The sequence below is a fragment of the Pinus tabuliformis genome, chromosome 1_2 (genome assembly GCF_031772625.1).
Source record: "Pinus tabuliformis cultivar Carrire ecotype Pingquan chromosome 1_2, CPIR1, whole genome shotgun sequence".
Classification (NCBI taxonomy): Eukaryota; Viridiplantae; Streptophyta; class Pinopsida; order Pinales; family Pinaceae; genus Pinus; species Pinus tabuliformis.
Window position 1 is genome coordinate 741,894,952 of NC_142298.1, and position 18,866 is coordinate 741,913,817.

Genomic DNA, 18,866 nt, shown 5'->3' on the forward strand with positions numbered 1-18,866 from the left:
GACTTCAGGATCATATAGGTCCTCATGTTGTAGGTAAAGATACAACTAAGGATATGTAGTATACCTAAGTGGGATAATATGGGGTACAAAATGGAGGTACCTAAGGGAATAATGTGAGAATATATAAGGATGCTAAATAAATGGGCCATAATTAATAAATAAAGTGGTTAACTCGCATTATGCAAGGGACCGCTAATATTTAGGAAATAATGTGATAAGCCCATGGTATTGTATGTATGGTTTTGAGATACCCATGGTATTGTATGTAAGAAAGCCTATATAGAGGCTAGAGACTCTCCATTGAGATATGCAACAAGCATATCTCAATGGAGAGTCTCTAGCCTCTATATAGGCTTCATACATACAATACCATTTGTCTCTCAATACCATACGTACAATACCATGGGCTTATCACATTATTTCCTAACTATTAGTGGTCCCTTACATAATGCGGATTAACCACTTTATTTATTAATTATGGCCCATTTATTTATCATTCTTACATATTATCACATTATTCCCTTGGGTACCTCCCTTTGTACCCCATATTATCCCCCCTAGGTATACTACAGGATATGTGGGATGCCTTAGTCAAGCTCTACCAGAACTCATCAGAGAACCGAAAGATGGTCTTCCAAGAGAAGCTGATGACAATCAAGATGCACAAGGGTGAGAGTGTCATTGCACATCTCATTAGAGTTTAGGAAGTTTGTGATGAGCTAGCAACTGTTAGAGAGAAGCCTATAGACACAAAGCTAGAGTGTGTGGCTCTAAATGGGTTTACCAAAGTTTGGCATATTTTTGTTCAAAGCATTACTAGACGAGATAAGTTGCTGGATTGGGAACGCCTATGGAGTGACTTCATCCAAGAGGAGCTAAGGCTCAAGCTAGTTGAGACTTCTAGCAACAGTGGCAAGGGTTCCAAGGTTGAGAAGGAGGAGAATCTTGCTCTTGCAGGGAAAGTGAAAGGCAAGAAAGGCAAAGGGAAGAGCAAAAGCAAGCAAAAGGGTGACAAGAAGAAGACAGATTTGGGTAAGATCAAATGCTTCCATTGCCATACTTTTGGACACTATGCTTCCAAGTGTCCTAACTGAAAGAAGAAGGGGTCGAATAAGGAGCATGTAGCTGCATTAGTTGAGGTAGATGAGTTTGCCTCTTAGTTTGAGAAGGACTTCTTATTGAGAGCTTGCATGGCAAGCTCATTAGGGAGCAGTATGTGGTACATTGATTCAGGAGCCTCTTTCCATATGATGGGAAATCGAGAGTATTTCGGTTAGCTAGATGAGAAGGATATGCATGTGAATATCAAGCTTGGAGATAATGGCAAGTATGCTACCAAGGGAGTTGGTACTGTCAACTTTGAGAGGGAGTCAGGTAATACTCTTCATCTCAAAGATGTTCTCTATGTTCCAGGGCTGAAGAAGAACTTGGTTTCAGTAGCTATCCTTGAGGATAAAGGATATGATGTTACCTTCAATAGAGGTAAGGCTTACCTCCAACACTTGGCTTCTGGATGTAGGAAGTAGATAGGCGTGAGGGTGAACAATCTTTACAAGTTGCACGTAGAGACTGATGCAACTTTGAGTAGCAAGGCAGGATGTGCAGATGTAGGTGAACTTTGGCATAGGCACATGGGACACTTGCATCATGGGGTGTTGAAAATTCTTCAACAAATTGCCATAGGATTACTAGTAGGAGGCCTTGACAAGGGTGGAGTGTGCAAGGGGTGCACACTTGGCAAGTATGCCAAGTATTCCTTCCATGGCCAAGATAAGAAAGACAAATGTATTTTGGAGCTGGTGCATTCAAATGTGTGCGGGCCCTTCTCTTCTCCATCACTAATGAGGCACATGTATTATGTTACTTTCATTGATGATTTTTCTCGGAAAACTTGGATTTATTTTATGAAAAAGAAATATGAGGTCTTAGACAGGTTCATGGAGTTTAAGGCCTTGGTAGAGAAGCAGATTGGGAAGAAAATCAAGGCAGTGAGAAGTGACAATGGTGGAGAATATATCTCCAATGCCTTCAAGGAGTTTTGTGCAAAAGAAGGTATCATGAGAGAGTTGATAGCACCTCATAGTCCTCAGCAGAATGGGGTGGTTGAGGGGAAGAACAAGAGCATTGTTGGAGCAACTAGAGCTATGTTGCATGACCAAGATCTGCCTAGATTCTTGTGGGCAGAAGCATGCAACACTACAATATTTATGCTGAACAAGAGTCCACATAGGGTGCTTGGACGAGTCACACTAGAGGAGGCTTTCATAGGCAAGAAGCTTGATGTTTCACACTTCCAGAACTTTGGCACAAAGGTCTACTGTCATGTGTCCAAAGAGAATAGGAAGAAGTTTAATGCCACAACATAGAAGATTATCTTTGTGGGGTATATTGAGACATCTCAGGGACACGGGGCGTATCTTCCAGGACTTAGGAAGATAGTTCTTAGGCGAGATGTGAGATTCCAAGAGGACCAGGCTCTGAGAGTTTCCTTAGATTGTGATCAGATTGCAATACCTGAGGAAGAGCTACTCACTCCTAAACAAGAGGCACAACCAACACCTCAGGGTTAGCCATAACCATAGTCTAGTGGCAAGAGGGTAGCGCAACAAGATATGCAGCAGGATGAGGAGGACAAGCCAGGCCGAGAGCAAATATATCAGCGAGAGCCACCCACCATAGGGAGGAAGAAGGCCAAGTGGGTCAAGAGGTTGATCCAAGAGGCTCAAGAGTAGGTCGAGGCTCCTAACACCATGTTTAGGCAGAGTAAACAACCACAGATGTACACATGTTATATGGCGCTGATGACAAAGTTGGTGGAAACTGAGCCTTCTTATGAGGAGGCAACTTCTCAGCAGGTTTGGCAGGATGCCATGGTGGAGGAGTATTCCTCTATCATGAAGAATGATGTTTGGGAGGTTGTTCCATGACTTGAGGGGAAATCAGTAGTTGGATCTAGATGGGTGTACAAGCTGAAGCATGGAGAAGATGGGAGCGTGGAGAAGTTCAAGCCCACGTTTGTGGCCAAGGGCTTCTCACATATTAAGGGCATAGACTATGAGGAGACTTTGCCCCAGTAGCACGATATTCATCCACGAAGACTATTCTGGCACTTGCAACACAGATGGGGTGGAAGATCCACCAGATGGACGTGAAGACAACCTTTCTCAATGGGGTTGTTGAGGAGGAGATCTATATAGAGTAGCCAGAGGGGTTCGAGTAGTTCAACAGAGACACATGTGTGCAGGCTAAAGAGAGCTCTTTATGGGCTCAAGCAGGCTCTAAGAGCATGGTACACTCAGATTGACAACTACCTTCGAGGATTGGGCTTCACTAAGAGTGAGGTAGATCCCAACCTGTACTACATCATGGTTGGAGGGCTTCCACTCATTCTAGTTCTCTATGTTGATGACCTTATACTGACTGGAGATGAGAGCCTGATCCAGGATTGCAAGGAGGACCTTGCAAGGGAGTTTGAGATGAAGGATATGGGGCTTATGCACTATTTCCTTGGCTTGGAGGTTTGGTAGGGTGATGGTGAGATCTTCGTGGGACAGGGCAAGTACACAACAAAGATTCTCTAGAGATTTCATATGTAGGATTGCAGGCCCATGGCCACACCTCTAGTCACAAACTGGAGGAAGGTGGATGTTGACAGAGGAGAGCGAGTGGATCCTACAGTATACAGGCAACTCATTGGGTCGTTGATGTATTTGGTCAACACACGACTTGATATTTGTTTTGTAGTCAACCAACTGAGTCAGTTCATGGTTGAACTGACCAAAGTGCATTGGGTTGCTGCAAAGCATGTGTTAAGATATCTCAGAGGCACAACAAACTATGGATTGTGGTACAAACAAGTTGATGGAGTGAGGCTTGAGGACTTCATAGATGTAGATTGGGCAGGGAGATCCACAGACAAGAAGAGTACTTCAGGTGGCATCTTTAGCATTGGGTCAGCAACAGTTTCTTGCTACAACATGAAGTAGAGACCAATTGCACTTAGTTCAACAGAGGCCGAGTACATGGCTACTAGTCATGAAGCTTGCGAGACTATTTGGATGAGGAAGTTACCTGTGGGAATTTTCAGATAGAGGATGGAGCCTACCATGAAACATTGTGATAATCAGAGTTGCATTAAGCTCTCTGAGAATCTGGTGTTTCATGATCACTCAAAGCATATCGAGATTTAGTATCACCATCATAGAGATTGTGTGTAGAAGGGGTAATCAAGCTACTGTACATTCCAATAGGGGAGCAGGCAACAAACATCTTGATCAAGCCATTGGCAAGAGGGCGAGTTCAAGAGGTAATTTGAATAGTGCGAGTTTGTGGAAGACTTAGTTAATTTCTTCTAGTGTGAGTTAAATTGGGATCTGAGTGAACAAGTGGAGTTAGCCTCCTAAATTTTAGGAGGATCCAGTTAACTAAGTGTGTTGACTTTTGTTAACTAGAAAAGCTCCAATTCAACTCCTAATTTAGAAACTCACTAACAATAGCCTAATCGAAAAGCTTGTAAGGAGATCGAAGGCACACAATTAATCATGATTCTCGAGCACCGAGCAAGAGAGCTTGAGAGGAACAAGCAAGAGGATTTATCTTGTGTGAATTGTTGGAGGAGAATTTCCCTTGGGAAGCAGATCAATATTCTTGCAGAGTTGTTTCAAGCCTAGTTCAAGGCTGAGAGATCAGATTGCATTCTCTATTGAAGCAGGATTATTTGTAAGAGATCTGTAGCCTATTTTTCTTCAATAAAATTCTCAAGCAAGCGAGGGTTTTCCCTGTTGGGTTCCCTAGAAAAATTGTGTTGCTTTTTTGAAATTATTTCTGTTCTATTCCGCTGCTATTTGGTAGAGAAATTCTGTGTTTGTGTGAAAAGAAAAAATATTTTCAGATTGTTCATAACAACAAATCAGAATTTTGTGGAAATTCTACAGATCAAAAGCAGCAATAACAGATAAAATAGATCTAATAGAGGTTAACTTGGCAATAGGAGAAAAAATATTACCAAAGTCAATTCCCTCTACCTGGGAATAACATTTTGCTGCTAACAGAGCTTTGTATTTCTCCACTCTGCCTTCTGCGTTCAACTTCTTCTTAACAACCATTTACTGCCAATGGGCTTTCTTCCAACTGGCAAATCCGCTCTGCTAGAAAGAGACTTGACACAAACTTAGTAGCACCACTGGCCATAACAGAGTGTCCCTATTGTAGTCTCTAAGCCTGAGAGTTTCTTTAGTTTTTATTTGACTGTGTTTTGTGGTTCATCATTTACGCCACGGTCCATAGCTAATGGTGTTCAAACTTTGAACATTCAAGCTATTTGCTATAAAAATTTTGGAGCCTACTCGGTGTTCACTGCTTTTTTGTCTTTTGAATTATTGACATTTCATTTGACTATTTAGTGTCTACATGAGCGTATGTCTATGTTGTGAAATTAAGAAGTGAGGTGCTTTCACAACCTGGGGTGGGAGATATATCTATATATGTACATACAATGCTAATAAACTAAAATATAAATTATTTGATGTCTAACATCTAATGTCTAGGAAACAAAAACAAAAGAGTTATTTTGCAGCCTACTATATGTTCACTGTTTTTGTCTCTTTTGAATTGTTGCATTTCATTTGACTATTTAGTGTCTACGCGAGCTTATGTCCATGTTGTGCAATCTAATTCCATCGAGAGTGCAGGGTACTCTTACAGGCAATGCTGGGAGAAATATTTATGTGCATATGCATGTATGTGGATAATGCTAGTAAAATAAAATAGAAAAATATTTGATGTCTGACATAACGTTGCATGAAGCGGGGATGTTTTTTGGAAGCGTCATTTCCCAAAAATCTAGGAAGCGAAGTGTCTCGGCAGCGTCTACTATATATATATATATGTTATATTTTTTTGCATTTATATTAAAAAAAATCCAAAATACTAGATTAGCTGTAGAAGACATGAAAACATGCATATTTTTATGTAAATCAATATAGATATGGCATCCATTGTAGATCAATGATTAATTATTCCAACATCAACCATCTAGAATCTAGATTCCTCTTCTCTTGTCTAGCCTTTGCCGCTACTTCAATTCTATGGGGTTATTAGTCAACATTGCCTAATTTTGAACAAAAAGCTTAATCCAAGCCTTATAATATGGTAGAGAAAGCTTAACATGTCTGATCAATGATTTTGACTTGAGTGAAGGGTACATAATTGCTAAGTCCATGACAAAGGAGTTCAACAATCAACAACAACAACACTAGGGTACATACAGGGCTTGGTGTTCTTGATTAAATGCCAATCACATGCCCTCATACATGATATAATCCAATGAAACGCCACAATCCCATTGATCCTGAAAACTGTGAAGTCTGTTGAATTTTGAATGGGATATGAAATTTTATTTTCTCCATATGAAGTTTGATGAGGTTGGAACAACTCTCAAACATCTTGAGTCATTTCATGGTAATGTTAAAAATTTAAGTAAAAGGATGGAAATGAAAGATAAAGGAGAATGTCACTTTTATTTTAAGAATTTCACATTACCATTAGGGAGCATTTAGGAAGTGTCTAGGGAGCATCAAGGGGTACGGTGTACGTTGGGAGTATTCAGAAAGTGTAGTTTCTCACATAACAATTCGAAATTTCCAAAAATAAGCAAAAAAAGCCCCGCAGAACAATGTGAACCGTCCACCTTTTCTCGGATCCACTTGCGATCCGCGGTGGATACATGCCTGAACCTTCACAGATTCGCACCCGATCCTTTTAAGATCTATGGATCGGACAACAGGAACTGCGGATCGGGTCCCCATAGATCCAATTTTCCAGGAATCGCCAAAAAAAGGCAGAACCGTGGATCCAATTTTCCAGGAATCGCCAAAAAAAGGCAGAACCGTGGATCCAATTTTCAGATCCGCGGTTCCGCCGAAGGATCGGTGGCAGATCTGTACGGGACGCAGTTCTGTCTCTAGATCCTTTGGGGGGGTGACGGTTCCTGCAACACTGGTCTGACATCTAATGCCAAATAAATAAAAATAGAAGAGTGGATAGAGAAAAAACATAGATCCATTTAACATTTAGAGATTTTAAGTGGCAAGAGGTTGCACTTTGTTTTTGTTATGATCCTTCTTGGTGCTTAGTAGATCCTGGGGCAAGATGGATCCATAATTTTTGTAGTTTTTAATATTTGGAGTTATTACCAAGTTTTCCGAGTCACTGAGTCAGCTCTCTAATTTGGGTTTGTTGAGTCATTGCTGAGTTTGAGTTATGTGATCAAGGTTACACACTTTGGAATCAGGAATAACTTAGCAAAGCTGAAAAGAAAGTTTGTGAGTTAGACTGGCAAGTCTTGAGAAAAGCTTAGAAAACTTGGCGTAAAGCTTGACAGATAAGAAGGATCGGTGGCGGATTTGTACGGGACACGGTTTTGCCTCCAGATCCTTTTGGGGCGGGGGGATGGTTCCTACAAAACTGGTTTGACATCTAATGCCAAATAAATAAAAATAGAAGAGTGGATAGAGAAAAAACATAGATCCATTTAACATTTAGAGATTTTAAGTGGCAAGAGGTTGCACTTTGTTTTTGTTATGATCCTTCTTGGTGCTTAGTAGATCTTGGGGCAAGATGGATCCATAATTTTTGTAGTTTTTAATATTTAAAGTTATTACCAAGTTTTCCGAGTTACTGACTCAACTCTCTATTTTGGGTTTGTTGAGTCATTGTTGAGTTTGAGTTCTGTGATCAAGGTCACACACTTTGGAGTCAGGAATGACTTAGCAAAGCTGAAAAGCAAGTTCGTGAGTTAGACTGGCAAGTCTTGAGAAAAGCTTAGAAAACTTGGCGTAAAGCTTGACAGATAAGAAAACCTAGAAAATACTTAAAATACTTGGGAAATTTTTTCTATACTCACATAGAATTTTTGAGTCGTGGTGAGTTTGACTGAGTGTTGACTAGGTGACTATACTTAGCTCATTTCACTTTCAATTCAATTGAACAAGTATTTTGAATGTTCCCCAAATCTTGCAACAACGATTTTGTTTAGTACATAGATATGTATACATTAACACCTATGTAATCACATGTGTATGTTCTAGATGCGTGAATATACACACACATATAAAAGATATGTATGTATACATATACTGAATGGGTGTATACATGTGTGGACACTGTTGTTTTTCCATGATACTGGTGTCTAGGATAGAATCTTAAATCACTGGCGCTACCAAACCAAGTATCACAACCAGTCTACTTTGCCCAGTAGAATATAAACAACAGTAAATCTACTAGTGCACAAAATATAGACAACTTTTTACAAAATATGTACAATAACCCAACTTCGTTATATTAATCAAATTAATAATACAATAGTCTAGGGTTCCCGTACCAGGGATAATGGCCCTCATACATCCACTAATACAAAATATACAACAACTAGGGCTTGGTGTTTGTCGTGAGGACCACCAATCTACCCTGATCAAGATACTCTTACCATTTGTAGCATGCTCTCTCAGCGCCTCTCAGTCATACCCTGAACACATCTCCCTGGTCCTTCGGCTCCCGATTTGCAACACCTGCCTCTATCAATGCACCAAGTCCATCTGACCATTGAATCTTGGCTCCAATATGCTCTCTTGCTCACTGTCAGTCCTTCAACGCATCAACACATCGAGACTCCTGTTGAGTTGTTCACAACTTTGTTTGTGAACAAATCTTAATTGCCCATTGTTGCTCCTCAGCTACTTAGGGACTTCAGCCCACTATAGTTCTCTTGCGCTGCTCCAATGAAGACTAACATAGGGCACGAAGGGCTGCCACCTATTGCTGCAAGATGTTCTTCTCCCACAATGAACACGGGTTAGGAGGACTAACATAGGGCACAAAGGGCTGCCACCTATCGCTGCGAGATGTCCTTCTCTCACAATGAACACGGGCTAGGAGGACTGCCCAACTTCTGCTGTAGATGTCCTTCTCCACATGACAAGTCTAGGGCTACTCAAACTGCTCTTGGCTGATCAGACCCTTGAGCTTCTCTTCTGCCACATCTAACAATCCCTTAGTCCTTCAAGAGACTTGTTTCTTTGGGCTTGAAGCAAGCCTCTACAATCCTCCCAAGTTGTTATTTAGGCTGCTCCAACTCTGCCTTATCTAGGCCCACACATGGTCCACTCTCACGCTGTCCTCCTACAGACTACGAGTGTCCAATACAATGCTGTAGCATCTGCTTATTGGTTAGGGCATCCAACACCTTTGGTTACCCTTCCTCTTGGCTGCCAACAGACTCCTACAAATTGTCCAACCTGGACACACATCCATCTAGCTACAATATCACTCAAGAGATGACATACCTGTCCTGCAACCTCCTGATGCTCCTCTTGACACAAGTGACAAATCCAACTGCTAATGATGACTGTTCTTAGGATGTGACTGCTGTTCTAGCTTCTCTAGAACAGCCCTCCAACCACGCAAACCTCCTTCATAGACCAGCACCCTTGCAGCCCCTTCTCTGCCTTCTTTCCTGCCCTCGGCCCTGTCTGAAACTCTGAGAATCCACAGGTCCGAAGCCTCAACCTGTGGCTACTTCAACACGTCCAACAGACCTCTTTTCCTTCCATGCCTTACCTCGTTCCTCCCATGACTGAACTTGGCCTGCTAACCTGCATTTTCTCCAAGTGTAGGAGCCCTACAACAGTCCTTGTTGTGACTCAGTCCTGCACAAGGTTACCTACAGGTCTCGGCTTCTGATCCACATCAGATCTGAGGAAGACAGCTAGAATCTCAGCCTTGTAGGATTCTTGTCTACCTGAGAACAAAGATGATGAACTTGGCATCATTACAGCTGAAGGCTACACAAAAACTCGGCTGCCTCTCCTCTAAACCTGTGTCAAAATCAATGCCAAAAACAAAGACAGAAATCCGTCCTTCCTTCTGCTCGTAATCAATTCGGCAACCTGAGGTGTGCGAGGTCTTTCTTGCGGAATAATTTGCACTTGTTGGATGTCCAATAAGCTCACACATGAACCCTTTTTATAATAACTCATGTGGCCTCAACGAATGCCCTTGGTGGGCTTGTCCAGCTGTCATTAGGCCTCTTAACACTAGGCTGACTTGATCTCTTCTTCTCCAGGCCCAACACTCTAAATTCAAAAATTCATAACTCCACTTCTACAACTCGGATTTCGATGATTTTTGTTGCTTCTGCTTCCTCTCGGGGTCCTCCATCATCTCCATCACTCACATGTCAAATTCTCCGCATGGTTTTGGTCCCAACACCTTTGGGTACAAGCCCCCAAGCTTGTGTTCCAAACCCACAAAGTGCTTTTGTGGCGCTCCAACCTCCAATCCCTGAACCCTAGGGCTTGGAGTACCTCCCAAGCTACAAAACTCAACAGACATATTTTCGTGGTTTTGTGTTTATGCATGTATCCATTCCAAGCCACTTCTGCATGTACATATCTCTGAATAACTCTTGAACTTTTACAAGACAGTCTGTTCGTGGGATAGAATGTTATGAGTTTCAGATTAATATTTTAAATACAAATGCATCTTTTTGCACATATATATTATGCTGATTGTGTAAAAATTTAATGATCTTTGCAGTTGAAGATGTAAACGATCTATGGCCTACAGTCAAAGATGGATTTGAGGCTCGTGTGCCCTTTCGGAAAGCTTGTCTTAACAACAAAGCCCGTAATCCTGTTTATGTGGAGAAACTGCCAGTAGAATTCATATTAACAACAGATGCTCGTCTTCGCAACCGTTTTCCACAAGAACAGGCTGTGTTCTGGTTTCGGCATCCTTATGCAACTGTAGTTCTTGTTACTTGTGAGGTATGTTTATAATCAGAATCTGTCATGATTAACAATAGAGATGGTTGTACTGTTCTTAACGTTCAAGGCTGTAAAACTGCAAGTAAAGTTTACATTCTCTTTGGAATGATCATGACTGTCTACAATTGAGGAATATTTATGAATTGGAATTAACCATGCTACCTAAGATGTGATCTTCTGTTCAGGCATGTGCTTTTAAACAACTTTGTACGTATTCACGTTGTTAGCTTCTTTCAAACATCATAATAAGAAACATCTGTTACTTCATATGTTTAAACTTTTAACTGATTGGTGGGTGAAATATATATGCAATCATATTGGCAAGGGTTTACTTGTTTTCAAAATTTTTTGTTTGTCAAAGTCATCTACAAGTCTTCAGTATCAAATTTTTCTAAATTAATCTCGAGTTAAATTTTTCCTCTGATGTGCATTTCAAGAATTGGGGAAAATTCTAGTTGAAGATGGTGGGTTTCTTTCAAGTAACTGAGCATTTAACCTTTTGATGTATGAATCTATAGAAAATAAGATAGTTTAATGATCCATTGAATGGCTAATACTTGATATCCAATATAACTGATTGGAGTATTTTACTTCAAAGATTAGACATGAAAGCCTATGAAGTTCGAAAGTTGGTTGTCAGGAGAGAACATTAGGCTATAATGATGTGACCAGTCATGTTAATTACGCTGATCTTTGTCATGTTAATTATACTGATCTTTATCATTTGCAGTAAATTAGGTACAAAATTAGCTATCATATAATCCACAATTCATCTAGGGCCGTTTAAACTTATCCAAAATGCATCTAGGACCTTTGATGCTTCATTTCATGATAAGTATCACACTTAGGTGTTTGTGAATCCCATGTAGACAGTCCAACCAACTTGACACTGATCTACAAACTGAGTATTTGGTCAAATCTACAGATTACATATCTCTTACAATGCAATTTTTTTTTTTGCAGTTGTGGCTTTGTCATAAGGCTGGAGGTAGTTATTTATGTAAGGCCAAATGACAAACCACATGGAAAAGCCTTCTGAGAGAAAAGCCTTTATCATATTCCCAGGACGGTTAATTGTGATTCAGTTTTGTTGCTGAAGAGTGGGGATTGTAATTACTAACGATACTATTGATATTTAACTTGGGGCAAGGTTTATAACTTTATACAGATTATTTTTGTAAGTAATTTATTTAGTTGTGTATAGGGATCTTGCTTTTCCCCTTAAAAATATTATTTCCAAATTTGGTCTCATGGCATGATTAATGTTGCACACGCTATGTACATATTGTGGGCTTATGCCAGAGTGGTCATACTTGGACGTGGTGAGGTTCTTGACAAGGAGTTGACTTGACAAAATTGAAAAAACATAAAATATTCAAAATCTATTTGTTGATGTTTGTAGCTCGGGCTGGTACTTTTGAATAGGGTTAAGTGTCTAGGTGTGCAGAATTAGGCCAGAGATTTCCTTAGGAAAGTTGCTCAAGTGTGAGCAAGTCGCCAATGTAACTTAGCGTAAGTTTAAATTTAGAAAAAAACACATAATTATTACATTGGTTAATTGAGCTAAAGAAATTAGGAAAAGTAAAGTAAATTATTTTAGTGATCATTTTTTTAATTTGAACCGTTGATCTCAAGTGAGGCAAGTTCTAATCTTGGATGTCAATCACTTTGGAGATTAGGGTTAGGGATCTATCTCAATGTAAAGTTAAACAAGCAAGGCTAGGGAGAGTAGAAGACACACCATATTGCAGCACATGACATTGAGAGAGGCATTTCAGTGAGTGGAGAAGGACTTACATTCTAGTGTGCTAGGTCCGAGGAAGTGCAAAAGGGCAACATTGAAGCTCTAGATCAACCAAGGTGATCGAGGATTGATCCAGGGCCTGATCCGCTAGATCATATCATTTTGTATATGTAATTTTCTAAGTTGGGCCATTATCCTAGGACAAGAGCCCACGTGTGTTCAAATTTAATGTAGAACTATTGATTGGGAAGACTTTGTTTGTGTCATTGTGATTGAGATTGGTTATGAATAATTTTGCTTTCGCTAATTGTGTTAAGAACTTAGCTGTGCTTTCATTCAGTGATCGCAATCTACTAGGTTAATGAATTGTCAGGTGCTAGGTTCAAGGAAAAAATAATGTGGTATTAGAGCGAGGAACTCTAAAAATTGATGTATGAATCACAGGAAGCTAGGATTTTATAGGGATTGTTGGGCCATCTTTGACAGTGATTATACAAGGCACACATTTTTTAGGCTGTAAATTGTACGATGACTAAAGAAATTTGTACAACACCACTATATATATATATATATATTGTTAGAAGTTGACTTAAGGGGCGACAACTTATGGTGGTTGATAGCCTAGTCGTTAGCCAGCCACCCAATTGCCAAAGAAGTCTGCAAATGGAGATACCATTGTAGAAGAGGGATGTGCTGCGTGTGTTGAGGGGCTAGTCATTAGCTAAAGTGGCTGATAGCCCCAACCAACCTTGCACAAGAGATCAAAAAGTGCCGAGGGACAAGAGATGACTAGTCTACAGGCACAATTTCGACGATGCAAAGGGGAGTGGCAACAACAAGGAACGTGGATCAGGATGGACTGACAATAGGGGCTTGTGTGCAAGGAACCTCAGGCCAAGAAGAAGAAGTTGCTAAGGGCGGTCGAACTCAAGTCAACAACACAAGTTATAAGCCTGTAGAGATAGCCATAATCGAGCAACAACAAGAGACAAGTTGTGCTTAGGAAACACTTTTAGGAGTTAGGCAACTGTGACTCACAAGGCTGGCAGACAGTTGATGGGGATGAGTGTAGAGCCATGATTGGACTAGTGTTGGCATTGTGGGTTGATGATAGGTGAACTGGGTGGAGATGCAACCACAACTAGCAAGCTGGGTGTGGGGATCAAAGATGGGTATGCTTGCAGGGAGGTCGCGTGACAACTTGTAAAGGTAGATCCACATGCTGCATGTGGTATAACAACCGATTGTGCCATGAGGGACAAATGTAAGGGTTATGGGAACAACGTGCACAACAAGTCGAGGTTGTTGGTTAAGGCAGATGCGCAAGGAATAGATAGGGCTATTGTCAGGTTAATTGTCTAAATGCACAAGAAAGCAACCATAGTCAGTAATCGACGTATGGAACCACTAGCGCAAAGGTATGCTAAGAGTGGGCCAACAATTGTTGGTTGATGCTTGAGACGCTTGCAATTCGGCCATAATACAGTTGCAGGATGTAGTGGCCATCAAGGAGTCGTTGGCATAGCTACTCAACATGGTGTAGAGTCGTTGGGCAGGGGATTTGCTGGGACAACCACAAGCCAATAGTGGTTGACAGAGTGTGACATGAAGGACAGTACGAACTAAGCTTGCCAATAGGATTGACAGAGATTAGCCCTCAGAGGAGAGAGAGAGATATTGTACCAATCGAGGGATTGGAAACAAGTTTCATGGGTGTCTTAAAGGAACGATACAGATCCACGAGGAAGATCATTGCAAGTCTATAAACCAACAAGTTTTTTGCGGGTGCCAGAAGGACTTAGCATAGGGGCCATAAAGAGAAGCAAAGTATTGGCATAGAATAAGGAGCAGAAAGCTATGAAGGTTGAGGAGCTCAAAGGGAGACAACCTTTAGGTTTGAGTGGGGAGTAGTCAAAAAATCCTCCCTAGTCTGCCAAGAAGGTCTCTTGGTATGCGATGACCTTATAGGTTGTTCAAGAGTAGGAGGTTTCTAGGAATCTGTCCAAGGGGAGTAGAACTTCAAGTATGTTTCTAAACCAGTTGGTAGGGAAGGCTTCTAGTTCAAAGGGAGCAACCATGGTAGTGGATGCAATTCTAGGATCAAAGCCATTTCTAGGGGATAGAAGTACCTTCCTCGCTAAGAGGGAGTGTTGATGTTTGTAGCTCGGGTAGGTACTTCTGTATAGGCCTAAGTGTCTAGGCATGCAAAAGTTGCCCACAAATCTCTTTAGCAAACTTGCTCAAGTGTGAGCAACTTGCTAATGTAACTTAGCCTAACTTAGGAAAAACACATCATTATTATGTTGGCTAATTGAGCTAAAGAAACTTAGGAAAAGTAAAATAAATTACTTTAATGATTATGTTTTAATCTCAACCATTGATTTCAAGTGAGGCAAGATCTAATCTTGGTCGTCAATCACTTTGGAGATTAGGGTTAGGGATTTAACTCAATGTAAAGTTATAAAAGCAAGGCTAAGGAGAGGAGAAGACACACCATACAAAAGCGCATGACATTGAGAGAAACATCTCAGTGAGGAGTGGAGGACTTAAAGAACCTTAATCAAAGTTTATTAGAACAAATCAAAAGTTTAAAAGATGAGGAGAAAGAAACTAAGAATAAAGTCAACAATCTAGAAGATAAGGAACTTTCACATCTAAAGAATCATAATCAAAACCTACTTATGCAAATAAAGAAGCTTAAGAATGATAAGAAGTCACTAAAAGACAACTTAGGACAACGTATTCAAGAAGCATCAAAATCTTCAGATGTGCAAATTCAAGTTGAAGAAAAGGGAAGAAACACTGATCCAAATAATGCCACAATTCAGAATGATCCCAATCCAATTGAATTCAAGACGTACTTAGAAGTTGCAATTTAAACGACGGAAATTTCAATTGAAGATCCAACAATTAACCAAGCCACTTATGTACCTGAAGGAAATCAAATACTTCCAACAAACCAAGAAATCGCCACAAACAGGTTAAGGGAGATCATATCACAAGAACTCCTTATTGACACCCAAATCATAAAAGCAAACATCTCAACTAGTCTGCAAATTCATATCATTCAGACCAGAAACAAGTGATTTATATTCCAAACAATATCAAGGCCACCATAATCCAGTCTTGTGATAACAACTCATCTCAAGTTTCCAGTAACTGTAAGACTCCACATAATATTGATTTAGGATGGTTAGATTCCTTCTCAGTTCGACAATTTTGTTTATCACTAGGAGAATCCTATAATGTTGTATCAATGAAGATGATGACTTGAATAATTCCGAAAAATGCAAATAGATTACAAGACAAAGAAATAGATGACACGTCTTATTAGTAATAAGCTTTGAGGACAAAGCTTTTTGAAGAGGAAGGCCATATATATATATATTTTCAATGGACATTTTCATATTCCAAGTGTTCTAATTAGGGGATGTATTACCCAAATCAAAACTACATAGTTAGGTTGTGAGATAAGCATTGCAATTCATTGCTAATTTCTAAATTCATTATTTGATTTTAATTCCTTGTAATTTTTATAACCCAGAAAATATTTCTGCAATTACTGAATCTAAAATACACTTCAATTTTTAACTTAGAAAATATAGACAGCAAAAGCAAAATATAGAGAATCAATTGCGTAGAGAAATTTTCCTCCAATTGATCTTCACCTTTAATTATCTGAACATTGAGGCTCCCTTATTGGGAAATTGGCCCACAAAGAAAATTACAAAAGTTACTAAAGTAAGTAAACTTGGAAAATCTGCCCCTGAGAAATGTGATTTGCGCCATAGAAGCATTGTATGGCTCAACTGAAGCCTTTCCTCCACACATGTGGCTTGCTGAAGTGGCCCTCGTGTGGCATGTGCAGCCCAACTGCTCTACACACATGGCTCATGTGATTTACAATCCTCTCTGCTTGGCTCCTGCAACTTGTTCGTAGAAATTGGTACGACCTCCTTTGCGGAAAAAGCCTCCACTCAATCTCCTTATTGAAATTTCCTCTCAATACTGAACACTTCTTTTCTCTTCGGTCCTTGAGAAAATCACTCTCTGAAATCTCTGTCATTTGTTGTCTTTCTCCTATCCTTAGCTTGCTTTTATAATTTCTCATTGAGCTAAATCCCTAACCCTAATCTCCAAAGTGATGGATCGCTAGGATTAAATCTTAACTCACTTGAGATCAATGGTTGAGATTAAAATAGTTTCACTAATGTAATCAAAATTGCACTTCCTTAGTTTTCCTAGCTCAATAGCCAACATTAATTAATTAACTGAATTAATGTACTTTTTTCTAAGTTAGATTTAGGCTAAACTATAAAAATAACTTTTAGTCAATAAATTGAGCAAGTTTCCTAAGGAGGCTTTGAGTTTGGACGATATTGCATGCCTGACACCTAGCCAATGCAGAAATAACTATCTGCTGCTACAAATATTAACATTCATTAACCATTAATGTTCAGTCCTTGATTCATAAACGTTGTGGGTGTGAAGTGGATCGATAATTGATTTTGAGTTGATCATCTGATGCTTGCAAATGAATACTTTTTGTAAGTGTCTAATCATAGTTAACCTTTGTTGTCGACTTGCTACCCAAATTTTCATGTTCTCGTTTGAGGTTGCTACAAGGGGGAAATCATTTATATCAAAATTCAATTATATCAAAGGTTTTGATGGAGACCTCCCAATGGCATTTTGACGTTTCTATTGAAGCAAACTTAATCTATATTTTAAGTTGTTGTTGCCTTTTTTCCCCAGGGAAAAATCTTAATTTCCATTATCATAATGGAAAATTACATGCTGTAAATGCTTTGTAAGCATATCCAAAATTGACTGTTGTTAAATCGAACAACCATCTGATTATAAACTGTAATCATATCTGAAATACTAAGAGTCCATAATCATCTGCTAAACAAATACATATGCTGTCTAATAAGTAAAATAAACCATCCACACATATATATGTGCTGTTGATCTGCCTGTGATAAAGGTCCAAAAAAGTATAGACAAAAATAAGTGTGATGATATGTCATTCTGGATCTGCTATAATCTGTCTGTCCTCATGAAAAGGAGGATGATAGTACTGAAAATGTTCATGGCCAATCTGCTCAGCTACATGCCACGTCCTGAAAGCGTGCTGCGTACCCTCTTTGGATAAGCTGTTGGAAAGAGAATTCCTTTCCCTGTATATATGGCAACATGTAATGTAATCAAAACGAGCTTTTAGAATCATAACTTCATCCAATAAATTTTTGATTGTGTGTGTGTGACATGTTGTAAGCTGGCTGAACCAATCTATTACCACTTTGGAGTCCCCATAAACCTGTAACTGATGGCATCCTTTTTCAATAGCAAAAAGCAGAAGTAACTTTAGACTGTAAAGTTCCGCAAAATTGTTTGTACCATTCCCCAAACCAAATTTTTAATTTCAAGTGATGATTTTCATTAATGTGAAGAACTGCACCTCCACCACATCTGTTATGTTGAGCTGAACCATCAAAATAAGCCCAAGGTTTTGTATGATCAATGTATTCTTCAAAGATAACTCGGGATCTGTGATTCTGCTCCTCTTCAGGTAATAGATTATAAATAGCTATGACTTCAGTGCTGATCAATTCTGGTGAAAGGCACTGTTTTGAAAATTTTTACGATTTCTTCCTATCCAAATGCCCCAGCAGATTAGCGGAGGGATGTTCCTTAATTTTGGTGGGTGAGCCTCGTTCCACCATTTCATCCATGTTTCATTTATATTTTCACCCTGCCACTTTATACTCACCGCCAAAGCATGGTAAATTAAGTTCCATACATATTGAGCAGTTGAACAAAACAAAAATAAGTGCTCTACCATATCTTCTGCGTTCATGCATAGAGAGCACCAGAAAGGTCCATGATAAGATCTGTTCTTCAGATCTTCTCCAGTAGGCAATTTATTCTCCAGTGCACACCAGAGTAACATTCTGGACTTTGCAGGACACCTCAATTTCCACAAGTGTGTCCACCACCATTTTACTATCTCAGGCTCTTTTGATGCATATAGGACTAAGTATCCTAATTTGGGAGAATAGATACCCTGTTTTGATGGTGCCCATAATAGATCATCATCCTGATCCTGAATTCTAACATGCGATACAGTAAGTGCATTTGTATAATCATCCCATGCCAGGGGCCAATGTTCAGGAATGTTTAAACTCCTTGCCGACAACCAGCGTTGACCCCATATCGAGGTGTTAACCTGATACGCCACCTGATTCAATCGTCTTATCCCCTGATTTGCCAAGAAAGTAATTAACTCCTGTGAAATG

At 39.7% G+C, this 18,866-nt stretch overlaps 1 protein-coding gene across 3 annotated transcripts in view; it reads left to right on the top strand.

Moving 5' to 3' along the window:
* The window catches only part of CLUB (TRAPP II complex TRAPPC10/CLUB), a 386,678-nt gene that overhangs the window by 40,704 nt on the left and 327,108 nt on the right, over positions 1 to 18,866 (top strand). For all 3 annotated transcript variants that reach the window (XM_089395888.1, XM_089395886.1, XM_089395887.1), the window contains exon 2: positions 10,594 to 10,823. In XM_089395888.1, the coding sequence (XP_089252014.1) occupies positions 10,594 to 10,823 (230 nt within the window). The remainder of the gene's footprint in view (positions 1 to 10,593; positions 10,824 to 18,866) is intronic.